This window comes from Gekko japonicus, unplaced genomic scaffold (assembly GCF_001447785.1).
Source record: "Gekko japonicus isolate JY-2015 unplaced genomic scaffold, Gekko_japonicus_V1.1 scaffold149, whole genome shotgun sequence".
Taxonomy (NCBI): Eukaryota; Metazoa; Chordata; class Lepidosauria; order Squamata; family Gekkonidae; genus Gekko; species Gekko japonicus.
The window spans coordinates 655,384-672,601 of record NW_015172556.1 but is presented as its reverse complement, the minus strand read 5'-3'; the positions used below and the strand labels follow the sequence as shown (position 1 = coordinate 672,601).

The following is a 17,218-nucleotide window of genomic DNA, read 5'->3' as shown; positions in this document are numbered from 1 at the left end:
CTTACTTCCTCTGATATATACAAGATGCCTGATTGCTCTGGAGAGGGCTATAGCTGAGTAAAAGCTGGAGAAATATGCTGACAGTAAGTCAGTCGATAAATATTAAAAATCACTAAATTTTACATTATATAACATTAAATAAATTTCCTTCTTTCCTTTATTCAGTCTTAGTGTGACACTGTTCAGAGCCAAACTGGCTGTATGAGCAGTATCATTAAAATAAACGCTGACAGTAAGGGCAGACAATATCTGGCTGACTTCATAAGGTAGCTTCAGAAATTCACTGCAGTAGACTAACATGGCTACCACTCTGACATTTGCTACTCGAGGTGGGATGGCTGTCAGGACTATATATTATATTTGTACCCTACAATCTCAATACTGACTTTAACGTTTGAAGGCTGCAATTCTAAGTGTACTTTCTTGGGAGTAAGCCCATTGACTAACATGAGACTTACTTCTGAGTAGAGCAGTTTAGGATTTCTGTTCTGAGGCTTGGGAATTATAGATTTCTGAGGCTACGGTCAAATGTGCCTTTAGATCTGACATATCTGCGAATGCCTGACAGATCTAAAGGGCGCGATCAGACAGCAACATCTGGGAAAGGTCCTGCAGTTGGCACCCCGTGCTGCCCTGCCACAGAAACAGAGTTAAAAGACACCAGGGAAAGCCTGGCCCTAACACTTGCCGATGGGCCATGGACGGATTTTCCCTAGTCTGATCACTCAAGCATGCTCTCAAGCCATTGGGATGGTCTGCTCATTCCAACCCGTCTCAGTTCTATTTTTTCCCTTGCTTAGCAGTATGCACATAACTGCATAATCCACGGGGAACCCTCTGCATGGAGGTTTGATTCCTCATTTATGCGCATGGGAAACAAAAGGCAACCCCCCCACTCGCCTGAGGTGGCGTCTGATTGCGCAGTGACAGGTTGAGTCCACAGCACAAAGGGATGTGTGATCACACAACTGTGAGTCAAATTCCTCCAGAGGAAACAGGGGTGCTTCCCCTCCACGCCAAATGGCACGTCTGACCGCAGCCTCAATGAGCTCCCCTATTCTCCCTAGATTACTTGAAGGATGCCAGCTTTGTTTACTGCATTTTTTAAATTGTAAAACATTTATGCGGCACCCTTCCACCCAAAGCAATAAACACTAAACATTGAAAACAAATTATTATATATACAATAATTCAATAAAACTTATAAACACACAAAACACCAAACAACAGGAAGGGGAACAATAACAATTATTGGGTGTATGCCACATAGAACAAAAAAGTCTTCATCCATTGGCAGAAGACAACAATAAACAAATTAATCTTCCTGGGAAGGGAGTTCCAAAGTTTTGACACCGTGACCAAAAAGGTCCTTTCTCAAGTTGCTACCCATCTAGTCTTGGATGGCAGGGGCAACCAACGCAAGGGCTCCAAAGATGACTGCAGTGGTGGTCATTATGTGTACGAGGCTCCACATGCCGGAGGATCAGGGTGGTGAAACTGTAGCATTTTTTTTGCATGTTCAATTCCACATTTATCTAAAGCTGGAGTGTGTATGTGTCATTCTTGCCCTCACAGCAAAAACATTTAGGGAGGCACCACATTCTTCTGATCCCAGTGAGCTCCCAGATGCTTCCATGAGTCTGATGCAGTTTAAGTTAGTTACATGACTGTTTAAACATTTTATTTGATGTTTAAGGAAATGTTTAGGGAGAAATACCACAAGGACACCTGGATTAGTAAGAAATTACATATAATATCTAATGTAGCTTGACTATGCCATCACCTGGGTAGGCCAGACTATCCTGATCTCATCAAATCTTGGAAGCTAAGCAGGGTCAGCCCTGGTTAGTACTTGGCTGGGAGACCACCAAGAAGGTCAAGGATTGCTACGCAAAGGCAGGCAAAGGTAAACCCCCTCTGAACGTCTCTTGCCTTGAGAACTCTATGGGGTTGCTGTAAGTCGGCTGTGACTTGATAGCAACCCCCCCCCCCCCATGACTATGTGAGTAAACACAGTTATATTCTGAATCTGGGACATCTGATGCTAAAGTAATTACTCAGAATATATTTTGCTCACAGCAATAAAAACAATATTCAACACAAACTGATATACAGATTCCAATACCAGAGTTAGTAGGATCTGAAAACATATTTTTGAATGTTTTCAAGAACATTTAACTACTAAGTCAAAAGACCAAGATTTGGAGCAAAAAAGTTCATAGCTGTTGCTAAATGATATTATGATGAGCCTATGTAGTAATTTCTGCTGCTGTGAATTTTCAAAGAAACTGATGTGCAATATGAGTACATCTACTAGTGCTTTTCTCTCTCTGCATAAAACACTTGTACATTCTCTTACAAACTTTTGTGCTCAATTTACTCTCTTTTAAAAAATGAACCAGTGAAATGATGTGCATTCTCAAGGATTAAATCTCAACAACTGTTACGTAATTCAAATATCTCAATAGGTGTGAGAAAGTGTTAAGCTATATTAGTCAACCAGCAGCAAAACAGCAATGTAAAGAAGCAGTGTTAATAAAAAATTAGACAAGCACACTCCCCAGCTTTGTCTCATAAAACACAGGTACACTCTGCAAAAAGGTACGGTGGTCTTGCAACATGCATGCATCTCAGAGCATCACCAGCATGCAAATCTAGCAATAAGATATCGACTCTTAATTCATATGCAACCTGTATTTAATGCCAGTATGGATGCAATGTCTATTGTTTAAATAAACCACTAGATTATATTTAAAATAAAGCAGCCCATGCTTAGAAAGAAACATTAAAAAGCCAAAAAAAAGAGAGAGAGGGATAGTTACTACTACTGTGATCTTTGCCTAGACATAGTCGTTTCAGGGTGGACCCTACAAAGTAAAATGATACAAAACATACAAAGTTAGGCAAGACTAAAAGAAGTGGAAGAAAAAAGTCTGATGGAAAATCTTCGGAATTTTTAAACAATAAGAAGTAATCATTTGGCAAGAAGGAACAGACAGAAAGTCAGCAGTTCAGCATGAAGAGAAGAAATAATTGGGCAGCTCAAAACCTGAAATTTGCAGCTATCAAAATAAATGATTTGCAGTTTTTAATTTGGGACATTCAATAAACACTAAGATATGTTTTAAAAAGCATACTACTTCCAAGTGTTTTGATTCCTATTTTATTTGTGTTACTAGCTATATCGAACTATGCTGATCTTGTTAGTAAATTAATAACAGTAGTAATTTCAGGAACAAACTAGCTTGACTATAAAATATCAGTTGCTTGAAGAGCTTCTCCAAAGCATATTTTATAAATTGAAAAACACACATTTATTTGCATGTCTGTGGCTAATTTTTAAGCTTAACTGATTGAAAATTATATGACCAAATACAAAACACTGACCTTTCTATCTCTATTATTTTCAACATGCAGAATAATCCTCATAGTTCTTTCACAGTATTTCAGCTATGTTTATCAAGCTGATTGGTCAGATGTCATGATATATTAAGTGGCATACTGAGAATATGCCATCATATGTATATATTAGTGACTTGTATGAAACAATTTATTCAAATTTCATTCATAAGTTCCATTTGTGTCTTTTCTTAAAAAGAGTTCCATTTGTGAACAAACAGTATGAGATCTGAATTTGATTTTTTTTGAAAATCCTGAAAACAAAAAATATCTTCCAAGTTTTGATAGTAAAAAGAAACAACCAGACTAAAATCTATGAAGCATGTGAATTACAGTGAAATCCTAAAAACACTTTCTTGAGATTAAGCCTCATTGAATAGACCTGAGTAGGCCTGTTTAGGATTGCTGTCATCTTAGGTTTGTTACTTCCTGATGGATCTGGATGCTAAACAATCCCTGCAAGCATCACCTCACCATCCCCTGAAGCTGTAAATTAAAGCCCTTAATTACAAATTTTCTCAGTGATACAAAAATTGAACATCTTGAAGTAGTCCAAACAAACAGAGATAGCAGATTCCATCTGCTTTTGTCTGCAAACAAGAAATTTTGTTCATTGCCTGAAAAACTACAACCAGGCAACAGATTACTGCAAGTGCTTAAAGGAAGTTTACAAATGAAACATGTCAGTTGATGGCTATTCAATAACAGAATCAATTTCGATTAAGAGAACAGCTTCCACACCAATGGTCTACTCAGACCACCCTTCACTCACAAAATTCCCTCCCCTAGAAAGAACAGAATTTTATGATCATGTGAGGGAGTTATGATTAAACACATGTTGTGTAGCCTAGATCAAATGATGGAGGCTTGGGAAGGATATTTCCTAATTTTGTTTAAGGTTGCTCCAAATGGGACTTAACACTGAGGACAGGGATCACCACTTTATAGACTTCTCTAGCAAAAAGCAAATTACAAATATCTCATATATTTTAAAAGTAAATAAATACACAAATACTTTAGATTTAAAATTTATGACTGAATGTCTGAGACACATTTTAAAAGTATTAGTACTATATTTAACTGAGTCATCTTTTTTAAAAATCAAAAGCACTCCAATATTAACAGATCTTTAAGTATTATCAGATAACCAGTGGCTACTCGAACTCCTATTAAGTTAGAAATATTGCTAGATATAATGGTACTTCAATGTATTATCAGGGGTGGCACTGTAGCTCAGTGGTTGAATAAGTGCATTGCAAGCAGAAGGTCCCAAGTTCAGTCCTTGGCATCTCCATTTAAAAGAATCAGGTAGCAGGTGATGTAAAGGACATCTGCCTGGAGAACTGCTGCCAATCAGAGTTGAAAATGCTAAACTTGACCAAGGATCTGACTCAATATAAGTCAGTTTCATGTGTTCCTGTGCACTCTGCTCCCACTTTAACAGGCTCCTTATGAAACTCCTTGTGCACAGCATCTCATTCTTTTCAGATACATGTATTTCCATAGAGAGCACAGATTTACTTTCTCCATAGTTGTTCAGATATTAACCACTATTTTATCCCACTCAAAAGTAAAGGCTGATTTAACACTGCACAAAGGCAAACAGTCAGCTCACAATTTGGAAAAGAAATGAAAAAAGTGCTAAAGTTTCCTAAGGCTGAACTTTTTTCTGATTAATATTCGTATACAAAAATGTTTCAGGGGTACTGATATATGGAAGGTCCAGATACCAGGTACTGGAGCTTTGTAAATTTAAAAAGGGGGAAGCTGCCCCAGGTAGTGGGGCTGAATACTGGATAGGAAAGAGTTGCCATTGGAGGAGGGATAAGCCTAATATAACTTGAGACTTCAGGAAAAACAAAGCCCATGTAAGCCTACATTTTTTACACGAAATGGTCAGATACTGTAATGATCACTTCACTGTCTGGTGTGTCACAGGCAACAAAATCTGGTTAAGTACACTGGCCGGATGGCTTGAGAAATGACAATTTTATACAAAGATATATAAGAAGAGAAGAAGAAGAGAAGAGATTGGATTTATACCTCGCCCTTCACTCGGAGTCTCAGAGCGGCTTACAGACTCCTTTCCCTTCCCCTCCCCACAACAGACACCCTGTGAGGTAGGTGGGGCTGAGAGAACTCTGACACAAACTGCTCTTTCAGGAACAGCTGTGCCAGAGCTTGTGACTGACCCAAGGTCATATCAGCAGGTGCAAGTGGAGGAGCGGGGAATCAAACCCGGTTCTCCCAGATTAGAGTCCGCACACTTAACCACTAAACCGAACTGGCTCAACATCTGCTAAGGGGAATTTTATTAAGAGACTGCAAAGTTTTGTAGTATATACCACTAATAGCAGCCCCTTTTACTAAATTTTCAGTCCAAACTACAATACATTCAATTAACTTAGATTTTTCTTTTTGTCCTTTCTATCAAAATCTGTGGAGGGCTGGAAGTGTTAGAGCAATTTTTGGAAGCAGAGGAGGACTGGATGAGGGTTTTAATAAAATGAAGGTTAATCCATACAAGTGGAAGTGTGATGGGTGGGAATAAGGCTGATTTATGAATTGGGGTTATCCCAATATTTGGCTACATGCCCATTGAAAGATCAGGTGAGCAGCTTGGGAATACTTCTAGAGTCAATGTTGTCTTTGGACAGTCAAGTGTTAGAAGTTGCTTAGAACACCTTTTACACATTTAGGCTGCTTTTGCCAGTTGTGATCTTTCCGGGAGAAAGCTGACCAGGGGTCACAGTCACACAGGCTTTAGTAGCATCCACCCTTGACTACTTTAATGTGTTCTATGTGCAGCTGCCATTGACAATGGTTCAGAAACTTCAGTCGGTCCAAAATGTGACAGCTAGGCAGAGACCATATGAAGCCAGCATTATACCATATACAGTCTTTTCCAGGCTCTATACAAGGGACTGTTATTGACCTTTAAAGCCCTAAATGGTTTAGGCTTAGGGTACCTGAAGGCAGTGTTCCCTCTAAGCTGAGTCAGTGTGAGCTAGCTCACAGTTTTTTAGCCTCTGGCTCACACATTTCTGTCTGAGCTCAGGAAGGGATGACTCCAGAGCACACTAACTTATGTAGTAGACAAATTGCTCGCTCACAACTTTAATGCCAGTAGCTCACAAAGTAGAATTTTTGCTCACAAGACTCTACAGCTTAGAGGGAATATTGCCTGAAGGACCACCACTGCTTTATCAACTAACCTGATAAAATGGAGAAGAACAATGTAAGCTAATTTGGATCCCCAAAAGTAAAAAAACCTCCTCCCTCAGAAGTTGTTGCTTCTCTAAAGGCCTTCCAGACGGGTTTGAAGGTCTGAGTTTTCTGGAGGGCCTTCCAGTTAGATCAATAAAGATGGAGTGGCAGGAGGAATGGCACTATTGGAAAACTGATTTAAACTGATTTTTTAGAAGAAGAAGAAGAAGAAGAAGAGAAGAGAAGAGATTGGATTTATACCCCACCCGTCACTTGGAGTCTCAGAGCGGCTTACAAACTCCTTTCCCTTCCCCTCCCCACAACAGACACCCTGTGAGGTGGGTGGGGCTGAGAGAACTCTGACACAAACTGCTCTTTTTCAATGACAGCTCTTGTCAGAACTATGGTTTGCCCAAGGTCATCCAGCAGGTGCAAGTGGAGGAGTGGGGAATCAAACCCGGTTCTCCCAGATTAGAGTCCGCGCACTTAACCACTACACCAAACTGTTATATCTTTTTAGTTGAAAGGCAGTCTGTAAACAAACCAAACTATTCTGTTGAAAGTATTCTTACTTCAAGTCATATCACCTAGGAGACAAGCACCAAGAATTGGAAGGCTTATATGAGTAGTTAAGCTAACTAATTTAAATAATAGGAAAGTTTCACATAAACTTTATATGTCCTCTATTTCCTTTTATACTTATTGCTATGAACTGAAAAAGGACAATGGCATTAGATGAAAACGGCCACAGATAAAGTAAACTATTCTGATACTTGTGGTATAGAAAAGCTGACAGTCAACCCCAGACTGTAAATAAGAACTATATCCAGAATTATATCCTAGCATATTATCTCTACATTTATAGATGAATGTTGAAGTAATATAATGAGTAATACAACGAATATAATGAGTTCCATATTCTAAAACACATACCTATTAGTTCTCACCTCCCTTTGTAATTAGACTTTAGTGGAGTTTGAAAATTAGAAAAGCATTATTTAGAAATCAAGAAGGATGTATTGTGAGTAGTCTTGTGCCTTTGATCTGTACCACCTCAATAATGATAAAAATGTATAGGTCTAATGGGAAAAGTTTGGTATAAATGAAAATGAATATTAAATTAGCTGAATGTTTAAGAGAACATTAGCTCTATTTTTGGCACTGTATGTAAACATGCCCTGGATTACCTTGTCAGTACAATATAACTTTGTAAGAAAATATGTTTGAAATATAGTATAAATATCAGTTTTTAAAGAATATCTATGAGGTTTGGTTGAACTGCCAATTAGTGTAATAATACAATTCAGAAAAGGCTATTTACTATTAGTTTCACCACAGTTTGAAATCAACCTAGACATGATACCAATAATCATTTCTAGAATGTCATAACAAATTCTATTTTTTTTTAATTTTGTGCTTTGATGAACTGCTTGTTGACTTCATCTCTGAGGTCACATGAGGTCACAAGAAAAATAAACTGAGTAAAGTGCTCCAGCTAGGTGAGTTTATAGTAAAAGCCATACTGCACTTTATAGCAGATTAACCAGACAAGTTTCATTTAACAACATTCACCTGAACTAAGGCAAAAGGTATAATGGTGGTGGTGGGGAGGAAATACTGCCTAGAAAAGAGGATATTAAAGAACTAGCAGGAGCATTTCTCAGCATTTCCACATGCAAGGGATAGGAGAAAATAACAATAATAAAAATAAACTAATAATAATAATAATAATAATAATAATAATAATAATAATAATAATAATAATAATAAGTGGATATAAACAGTACTGTATATTGTTTGAATACAGCCCTTGTGCGGATGTTATACCCTTCAGTGACCTTCAAGAATTGTATCAGCTTGCTACATGCATGTCTTCATAGTCCAAACATGTGTGAAAGAGACCATTCGTCTACAGAAGGTTGGATTTCTTTTTGATATCGCTGGAACTGGGACAGCAGACATGTATAATTGCCACATTGTAAATCAAAAAAGTCACTTAAACGTAAAATCACATAAAAATACGTCCAGGGTAAAGTTTACTATAAAGCTATAGAATAAATGATGAGATCTTCCACACATGCTTTTGGTACCCAGGCATGAGCCAAAAGCAGTGCACAAAAGCTTTCTGAATGAAACAAAACAAAATTAAAAAATAAGGAGTGCCAATGATGATTAACTTCAAAAAAGAGAGGGGGGAGGGGAAATAAAAGGGATTATTTAGGAAAAAAGGGCAATCCTGCTGTTTTCTGCTGAACATGTTAGATATATTTAAAAATGAGTTTTGAAAAAGGGAGATAAAAGAAAGATGGGTTGTGATAAAATACAAAAGAACAAATACAAACAGATGGACAAAGACACAGGTCCACTGAGGAATCTGGTACGAGGTTTGCTACTAGATTTATAGGTCACTCTCTCAGACGTTTGGTGGAAAACCGTCCAGCCTGCAAATGAATATAAAGGGAAGAAAACAAAGACACTTATAAAGTACAAATAGCTGAGATCAGTCGTCACCATCAGTCATATCAGCTTTGTTAGTTTATCATCCACATCCTTGCCAAAGTGGAGCAAGTTCATTGGCTATATGCAAAAGGATGCAAAAAACAAACAGCAGAAGAAAATAGATACTTTATAGGATTAGTTTGGGAGGACATGCAGAACTGAGTAAGGTATTTCTTTTTAATCATCATTACACTTCTGCAACAGAGGCTGCTGTTCTATTATGAGGAATCTTTGAAGCACTGAAAAGTATCAGCAATATAAGCTACATAAAACCATCTCCGAAAAACAACTCTTGTAAAGCAAGAAAAGCAATGTACAAAATACAACTATCTTGCATGGTGGTGGAAGATTATCTGCTCATAATTTTTTGTAGACCACTACAGCATTACAAATAAAATTCTAGGCAAAGGGTTTGAAGTAGGGAGTATGAACCAAGAGAAAAAGTCAGTCAGTTTTTCCCTGATACTAAACATCTTAAATCTGCTGAGGGGCCCTATTCCAGTTTTTCCTCAAGACATGACATTCCCTGATCATAAGCAATTATTTTAGAATATGAATTTAAGATGTATAAAACCTTCCTCTTTATGAATACTCCGCTAAATTTTCTAATATTGATTTTAAAAATGACCTTTCTCAGTTGCACTCAGACCTCCTGCAACTTTCTCTGACAACTTGTCAATATGTCACTGGAATTATCTGCATAATTTCTATAGCATCCTTTGCCATTCTTACACATTCATCCTTTCAACCGTTCTACAAAGCAGGTTTAGTCTGGGAGAAAGTGAATTGAAATAGCCAGTGTGCCTCATGGCTGAGCAAATATCTGAACCTCCATCTCCCACAGATCCAAATTTAACACTTGACCCTATTCCCTTTCAGTGCTGAAATATTAAGTACTAATTTCAGTATAGAATACAAATGATGGCCCTGAGAATATTGAATCACCTTGGCCAGAATTTCCATGGAGATCACCTCCTTCAGTGGCTAATCCAGAACAGATGTCAGTGGACAAGGAGGCCTTGACAGAGCAGGGCTGCTGTGTCTGAACTGACTTTCCAAGTATGGCTGATGTGGATGAAGTTAGTGCAGTTGCTTCAGTAGAACCAGTATGAGCTTTAGCATTTTCTTTAGCCAGTGTGTCTTTGCAGTCTGATACATTGCCTAAAAAGGACACACATAAAAATCACCATGTGCCAATAACAAGAGATGAGGTGCAACTATCAGCTCAAACTTTCTGAAGTACTGGATGACATGAACAATTCTACAAAGTTCTACTGCTGAAATATGTACCCACAACCAACTGCAGACACCATACCAGCTGTTCAGTATATGCAAGCATCAATGCCAATATGAAATGAAACCCAACACTAGCGAAAGCTTTACAGTTTACAGCCTTAGAGCATTTAGAGTGATTCAGCTGTCTGCTCAACAAAAGGAGGATGAAATCCAAAGAGCTACTTTAGGCAATGATAAAAGACCTGTGGAATTTTTAAAATTTGTTTTTGAACCGTACATGTCCAATTCTCCATACCATATCCAAAAACCAGGTGTAGGTTTGCTTTTTCAGTTTTATAGAGGGCTGCCATTTGAGAAACATGAGTTCAAAACCCCAATATGCTGAACACATATACCATACATACATATGCTACAGGCACTGGAGCCTGTAAATGGGATGGATCCAACCCTTCTGTGAATATAACAAGTTTGCAGAAGGAATCTTTCCCATGTCCCCCTGTACCACTGAAAAGCCACTCCCAAGAGCTGTGAAGACCACTAGAATGAATCTCAATGAGCTACAGGAGAATAGAGGAATAGGAACACATTAACTTTTGCAATCTTTTTATGTATGTAAGACTTTAAGGAAAGAGTTTTCTGCCAATCTCCTTTCCAGTTTTAGTTCTCTTTGCCACATTCTACACTACTTCCTTGACCCGCAACAGTAGCTTTTCATAGATGCAGAGCAGTACATTGGAAAGGTAAAGCCAGCAAAGTTTCTCTGAAAGGTTGAATCCAAAACAAAGCCTGTTAAGAATCATAGATCTGAGAGAGTTTTTTGCAGTCCTATCCTACTCATATTTATGAGGAAGAAAGTCTGACTAAAATAGAACACTCCCAAGTACAGGCCCTTCCCTGTCTTAAACCAAACCTAACAGATATTCATCTGGACTTGTCTTTTAAAAAATTCCAAGAAGGGAGACACCACAATTTTTTGGTAGAAGCTCATTTTATTTTCCAATCGTTATCTTAATGAGCACTTCTACAAGAAAGAAGGAAGAAAATAAAGAAAAGAAATAAAATTGCACTTTGGTATACAGTGTGAGAGAACAGTCAGAACAGCTCTCCAACACTACTCTCTTGAGTAGGAATATCAAAGACATTATTTCAGGAAAATGATGCAGTTGGAAGAAAGACAAAGGTATCGAATAGATTGATGGAAAATCCTGATGTTGAAATGAATCCTACACATAAATGCAAATGTGTCCTGTCTAATTCTAATGTTCCCCAAAGTTTATGTAGGAATTAATGGAGAAGAGAAATTTGCAGTAATAAATTAATATAAATTTCACTCTCTTTTATTCTTTTGGTGAGCAAGGTACAGCAGATGAAGACTTCTCACTCATCAACTCTGATGCACAGAAAGGAAGATATTAGAAAATATGTCATGGAATTTACCCCTTCTAGAAACAAGTTTCAGATTGTGGGCCACGATTGCGTCTGCAAGCTCATGCCCAGCCCAATTATTTAGAACGATTCGGTCCATTACTACCTTGCCACACGGCAAACCAAATGCTAGGGAACTGGACATTGGCTGTGAGGCTGTTGCAAGCTACTTTGCAGATAAAGTCTTGTCACTCCGCCGTGACTTTGCCTCCACAGTTGATACAGTGAGTGAGCTTGAGGTTCCATGCACATCTTCTAGTCTGGTTATGGATCACTTCGGCCCGCTCAGCCTAGAGGAAGTTGGCAAGTTGCTCCTAACTGTAGGCCCTACCACTTGCTCCCTTGATCCATGCCCTTCGTGGCTAATTAAAACTGGCCACGAGGGGTTTCGAGGTGCCCTATGGGAGATTGTCAACGAGTCCCTCTTGGAGGGGGCGGTTCCCTGGGGCATTTAAGGAAGCAGTGGTTCGCCCTCTCTTGAAAAAGCCATCCCTGGACCCGGCCAGATTGGCAAACTATCAGCCAGTTTCCAACTTGCCCTACTTGGGCAAGATAATAGAGAGACCTGTGGCCATACAGCTACAGGGCTTCTTGGATGATGCTTCCATTTTAGATCCCTTCCAGTCCAGCTTTCACCCGGGTCACGGGACGGAGACGGCACTGGTTGCCCTCACAGATAACCTCCGGAGGCATCTGGATTGGGGTGGATTGCCAGTGCTGATGTTGTTAGACCTGTCGGCAGCATTTGACACAGTCGACCGTCAGCTACTGATCCATTGCCTCGCTGACATTGGGGTCTAGGGGCTGGCCTTCCAGTGGCTTGTTGTCTTTCTTCAAGGTTGGGGACAAAGGGTGACACTGGGAGATCAACTATCCCATAGGCACTCACTGGACTGTGGAGTGCCTCAAGGGGCAGTGTTGTCCCCAATCCTTTTTAACATCTATATGCGCTCTCTTGCCCAGATTGCCTGGAGGCATGGGCTGGGATGTCACCAGTATGCGGTTGGCACCCAGCTCTATCTGTTGTTGGGCAATCAGTCCAACTCCAAACCGGAAGATCTAGACTGGGTGCTACAAGCCATGGCTGGTTGGCTTAGGCTGAGTCAGCTGAAATTGAATCTGATGAAGACGGAGGTCCTTTGCCTGAGCCGGGGCGGTCCAAGGGTAGGGATCCCACTTCTGACCTTCAACGGGGCTCCTTTGGTGCCAGTGCCAGAGGTTAGGAGTCTGGGAGTGCTCCTGGATGCCTCCTTAACAATGGAGGCCCAGGTAGCAGCCACTGCCAAATCAACCTTTTATCACCTTCGGTTGATCTGGCAGTTGGTTCCCTTGCTCAAACGCAACAACTTGGCAACAGTGATCCATGCAATGGTCACCTCAAGATTGGACTACTGTAATGCTCTCTATACGAGGCTGCCCTTGTTGCAAATCCAGAAACTGCAGCTGGTGCAAAATGCTGTGGCCAGGCTGTTGATGGGACTCCCAATCTGGGAGCACATCCAGCCTGTGCTAAAGGCATTGCACTGGCTGCCAATAGCATACTGAATTCGTTCCAAGGTGCTGGTTAAAGCCCTTTATGGTCAGGGGCCTACATACCTGAGAGACCACCTTTCCCCACATATTCCCCAAAGAGCACTGTGGTCAAGGGCCTAGAACTGATTGGCCCTCCCGAGTCTTAAGGAGACCAGGCTGTCGACAACCAGGGCCAGGACTTTCTCGGTGGTGGCTCCATCCTGGTGGAATGAGTTCCCAGAGGAGAACCTTTTACAGTTCTGCAGGGCCTGTAAAACGGAGCTCTTCCACCAGGCTTTTGGAGCCGCCACCGCCACCGCCACCAACAACTAGGATAGGAAGCCTGTTGCCTATGGAATTTGTAATAACAGCCTGGGCCAGCCACCTGCAAGATATTCGAGGAAGATCTATGAGCTAGTTATGCGAAGAGAGCTGATATGGGTAGCCATCGCTGTTTTAATAACAACAATACTAGCACTTATTATGTTATTGTTAATTGGTTTTAGCACTGTTTTAAATGTTTTAATTGTTTTATTGTAATCATGTGCCGATTTTATGTAAGCCACCCTGAGCCGGCTTTGGCTGGGAGGGCTGGGTAGAAATTTGAAGAATAAAATAAAATAAAATTCAATTGAATTCAAGAGCACATAAAGCTGTCACAGAATTCTCCAAGTAATCAATAATATTTTTCTCCTGTCTCCAAGGAGCTCAATGGCAGCATTCCTGGCTCACCCCTCTTTTCACAGACTAGGAAGAAATTTGCAATGATGAGACTTTAGCATGTATTCTCCATGATCCAGAAATCAGTCTCAGCCTGTTTTGCTATGCCTTACTGAGCATTCTTCATCTGCTCATATTTAGCAACCCCAAATAGACAAGAACGTTTCACTGGATACTATTTCCAGCTCTTGACTGCATAGACGATTGTCAATATACTTTTATTTTTTCTTAATCCCTTGGCCTTTGCAACAAAATCAACAGATGCATGTTTTACTTGCATGTTTTTGGCAATCTCAAGCCTGGATTTTCAATTCATAGCTCCTTCCTTAGATTCAGACACATGCGCACTCATCCTTGCTCCTTCTTCCTTGCTTTCACATCCTACAAAGACTTCATGTTTTAAACTTCTTACTAGCCCCAAATCCCACTTTGGCTAAAGTTTACTTTCCTACAGATCTTAATTTAAGTCTTCTACTTGTTCTTCTCAGAAAGTGATCTTCAATTCAGTCCTTTGCCCTGGAGTCCAGACATAATGTTTATTTCTTCTACCTCAATTGATTGTTTGGCTTTACTCTAGCCTGAATCTGCACTATACTTTTTATGAACCTTCAACAATTTACTCTCAGTATACTCCATTATTTCTGGTTTTTCTTCCTATAAAAAAAATGCCCCACTTTAACCATAATTTGTAACTTTTGTCACAGAATGACCATTGCGACCATCTCCAAAGAAGTCTAAGATTTTGGGCAACTTTGCTGTTAAAAATGTTAATGACATTATGAAGCAGAAGAGGGGATATATTAAATGGCCAAACCTTGCATGATCTTTTAAACAGTGCACCAATAGCTTATAGAGCAGCAGAAAGGGGATAAGAGTGAATTACAGAAGACTAAGTATGTGGGAACATAGCAACCCAAACTGCTTAAACACTGGGTTATTTAAAATCATACACAGAATAGAAGGCAATGGAAATCTCTCTTATGAATACTTCCTGCATGACAATTTCTGTACACAACGAATGATCTTGGTAACGGGGGGGGGGGACGGGACACCATGTATGCCCATGTATTTTGTAATGTGGGAAAATACCACAAATATTTTGCTAGGATCAGATGTATTTGGAAGTCCCTGCATGCTGTGGATTGCAAAGAAATGATAATCATGGTAAACCACACATTAATATTATACATAATGGTGTACATCAGTATCCTTATACTAATAGTCAAGTTGCCCCCGTGAGTGCGGATATCTAAATCCGCGCTCCGGGGGCAGCTGGGGGGCAGGGAGAGGTTTGTGCACACGTGGGCCAGTCCCCACGTGTGCACAAAAATTGAAAACCTTTGAAAAAATATCAGGGGGATATTAAAATCCCCCCAAAATGAACGCTTCCGCAGCGGCAACAGGGGATGGGAGGGCAGGACAAGCCTTGGCTGGCTGGCTGGTGGGCTGGTGGGCGGGGAGAGACCAGCGAGGCCCGCCGGCTGCAAGCCGCTCGGGCCTCGGTTAGGAGCGGGGAAAGACCGCAGTGTGGGGGGGAGAGCGGCGAGATGGGGAGGGCAGGACAAGGCTTGGCGGGTGGGGAGAGATGGGGGGAGAGCGGCGAGGCGGGGAGGGCAGCACAAGGCTTGGCAGGCTGGCGGGGAGAGACCGGGGAGGTTCGGGCGGGGGGGAACGGCAAGGCGGGGGGGGGAGGGTTGGGACGGGGGGGAACGTTGAGGCGGGGAGGGCAGCGCAAGGCTTGTCGGGCTGGCGGGGAGAGACCGGGGAGGTTCGGACTGAGTGGGGGGAACGGCGAGGTGGGGAGGGCAGCACAAGGCTTGGCGGGCTGGCGGGGAGAGACCGGTGAAGTTCGGAGCCGCCTGCTCAGTTTGAAGCTCCCCCGCCCCGCCCCCCCCGCGAGTTCCGCGGGTCCTCTTTCTTGTTCAGATCTAATTTCCAACACCCATGTTTATTCTGTTTAGTAAAAACATTATGTGTAAAACAGCCCTTATTTAGAGATCAAAGAGAGTATAATACCATAATATGATATAATATGCTGAGATTAAAGGCTGTTGCTTTCAACCCATAGAAAAGCATACTAAAATATGTACTTGTTTCATTGCAACCCTCCTTCCTTACGTATTCCTACTGAAGGCAAGACCTCAACCATAATTTCAACTGTTTCAACTTTCCCTTATTCATAGATCACCTTGTATCAAACAAACCATGGAACAGTATTCATCAAACATAGACCAGTAGCTAAAATTAAAACACAGATTAAAGATTCTCTCTTCAAATCATTCTACTGTTTAAAAGACGATTTGTCAGAAGGAGGCATTTGACTTCCAGGTAAAGGTAAAGGTTCCCTTGCTCGAAAGCCAGTTGAATCCGACTCTAGGGTTGCGGTGCTCATCTCCGTTTCAAAGCTGAAGAGCCAGCCGAAGACATTTCTGTCGTCATGTGGCCGGCATGACTAAACACCAAGGTGCACGGAACGCTGTTACCTTCCCACCGAAGTGGTACCTATTTATCTACTTGCAATTTCTTGCTTTCGAACTGCTAGGTTGGCAGGAGCTGGAACTAGAGACGAGAGTTCACTCTGTCATGCGGCACTCGGGTCTCGAACTGCTGAACTACCAACCTTCCACAGCCTGCAGTTCAGCATCTTATCCACTTGAGCCACTGCATAAAAGCTGGGACAATCCAAGGAGTGGAAACAGCCTACGTGGCTAGCATCTATTGAAACTGCTCTTGTTATATCCTAGATATGTCAGACAAGGGACTGAAACCCTGTGGCAGAATTCCTTTTGAGAACTTAAAATATAAATATGTTCCATACATAAGGTGTACAAATTTATTATACAAAACAAACTAATTTCATGTTATTAATTAATAACGAAACGTTATAAATATGGGGGAATGGATTTATTACCCGCATCCCTGCCTCAGCTTATGCCAAGCCATTATGGGAAACAGGGCCTCCTTTTCCTGGTAATGGCCCAGCATGTTGCAGTATGTCAAGGTGAGGCAAATATGGAGGAACTAGGCTTGCAAAGTCCCCCCGGGGGGCAGGGAAACCCCCGCCCCAGAGGCCCGTTTCCCGTCGCCAGCGGATTGGGCCCCGGGGAACCCCACCCTGACGTGCACGTCACCCGGAAGTGACGCGACCACGCCGGGCACGCTGGGGGCGGGGCCACGGTCATCCGAGGGAAAACTCTATGGTTTTCCCTCGGATGGTCGT

At 41.2% G+C, this 17,218-nt stretch overlaps 1 protein-coding gene across 1 annotated transcript in view; it reads right to left on the bottom strand.

The window, feature by feature from the left end:
- WNK2 (WNK lysine deficient protein kinase 2) overlaps positions 1 to 17,218 on the bottom strand; it is a 172,864-nt gene that overhangs the window by 19,435 nt on the left and 136,211 nt on the right. The window contains exons 24-26 of the mRNA XM_015421185.1: positions 10,051 to 10,266; positions 8,949 to 9,047; positions 2,823 to 2,867 (exon numbers count right to left, since the gene is read on the bottom strand). Coding sequence (XP_015276671.1) covers positions 2,823 to 2,867; positions 8,949 to 9,047; positions 10,051 to 10,266 — 360 coding nt within the window. The remainder of the gene's footprint in view (positions 1 to 2,822; positions 2,868 to 8,948; positions 9,048 to 10,050; positions 10,267 to 17,218) is intronic.